Source organism: Zingiber officinale, chromosome 6B (genome assembly GCF_018446385.1).
Source record: "Zingiber officinale cultivar Zhangliang chromosome 6B, Zo_v1.1, whole genome shotgun sequence".
In the NCBI taxonomy this organism is placed as follows: Eukaryota; Viridiplantae; Streptophyta; class Magnoliopsida; order Zingiberales; family Zingiberaceae; genus Zingiber; species Zingiber officinale.
This window is the reverse complement of record NC_055996.1, coordinates 123,765,431-123,767,112: the sequence shown is the minus strand read 5'-3', so window position 1 is coordinate 123,767,112 and position 1,682 is coordinate 123,765,431. Positions and strand designations below refer to the sequence as shown.

Here is a 1,682-nt window from a genome sequence, read left to right as displayed (position 1 = left end):
ATAATTAATATACTCTTGTAAATCACTTTAATTATATTTATGGATATAGAAATTTTGAATGGATAGATTAAAGTGAAAGGACGGAAGGGGTATAATCGGAAACTTTCGTGATTTTTTTTTTAAAAAAATAAAATAAAATTTGGATAAGTGAGAAATGGTCACGGTGGTTCGGTGATGCCGTTTATTTTTCCATCTATAAATGACGACCACCACCGACTGTCCCATTTGTACCCGAAGAGCTACCTATTGCTACGGAGGAGGGGAGGGACCCATGGGCTTTCCTCCTGACGACTACGCGGTGGTGCCGACGCCGGTGGTGCTTTTCTTCCTCTTCCTCGCCTACGTCAAATACGCTGTGTGGGTGCTCCTCCGCTACATCGGGCTCCACGCCGCGGAGGAGCCGCTCGTCTCCCCCTGGGAGGAGCACGAGTTCTACTTCCCTGACGCCGCCGGTTCCTCGGCGCCACCGCCACTGCCGGAGCCTTCCTCCTTCAAGAAGCGGCTGAGAGTGGTGGAGTTCGCCTCCCTGCGGCAGCGGGGGTGCCACGTGGACGACGACCCGACGTGCGTTATCTGCTTGGGCCAGCTGGAGGCGCGGCACAGGGTGAGGGAGCTCGGCAACTGCGGCCATGGCTTCCACGTGGAGTGCATTGATAGGTGGGTGGACGGCGGCCAGGTGAGGTGCCCGCTGTGCCGAGCCAGCTTGCTGCCACCCGCCGCCGGCGCCGCCGTGGGGACGGACGGGAAGTGGCGAAGATTCCTCCGCCGCGTTTGGTAGGACGTTAATTAATTAGTTAATTATGCAGATCGAAGACCTAATGGCGGATTAATTATTTGGAAATTGATATTCTTTTCCTTTAAGTTGGTTTGGTGAAAGTTGTTTTGGTGGAGTATTCAATCAACATCAATTGCCGACAATGAGCATTATTTCGAATACAACATGATTCTTATTAATTAATTTTCAAGCTTGACAGAAGCCCATTCCAAATGAAGTTGACTAAAGGTTAATTAATTTTCAAGCTTGACATAAGCCCATTCCAAATGAAGTAGACTAAAGGTCTAGACCCAGCCCCGGACCCGTTGACCCTGTTTTCTGGGACTAAACTGGCCAATTAGGGAAGATTTCAACAAAAAAGCAAATAATCGACTGTGACCCAAATCTCTCCTTGATTCACAATTCAAGAACATGTATATGACATTAGTAATTCAAGAACATGTATATGACTTTTAAAATATAGATCCGTTATATCAATGATTTATTTAATGTCAATCTTATAAATATGAAGGGAGATATATATAAGTGTTAGGGTCGATTTGTAACTAGAGGGGGTGAATAGCTCGTCATGCTTCGTTGTCTTGCTTTGATGATGATATACAGCGGAAATACACACAAAGTACACTCACAACGCTAACGTTATGATTTACTTGGTATCCACCTCAAGAAGAGGTGACTAATCCAAGAATTCATACACGACGCACTCTCCACTAAAAAAAACACTCATTCTCGGTAATTACCAAAAATGGAGAAGTCTTATACAAACTCTCAATACAATAAGAAGAAAGAAATGTAACATACAAGTGAAATCTTACAAGATTTACAATATGAAACTCTAATTTGTTTCATCTTCTTGTGGAATGCCTCTTGACCTTGGAAGTACAGCAACACTTTGCTTCAAGAAAGC

General features: G+C 44.6%; 1 protein-coding gene across 1 annotated transcript; it reads left to right on the top strand.

Annotated features, from left to right (window-relative positions):
* The first annotated feature begins 271 nt into the window (after positions 1 to 271).
* On the top strand, positions 272 to 778 carry LOC121991490 (brassinosteroid-responsive RING protein 1-like). The gene has a single exon (XM_042545484.1). The coding sequence runs from the start codon at positions 272 to 274 to the stop codon at positions 776 to 778; it is 507 nt and encodes a 168-aa protein (XP_042401418.1).
* Positions 779 to 1,682: the final 904 nt, after the last annotated feature.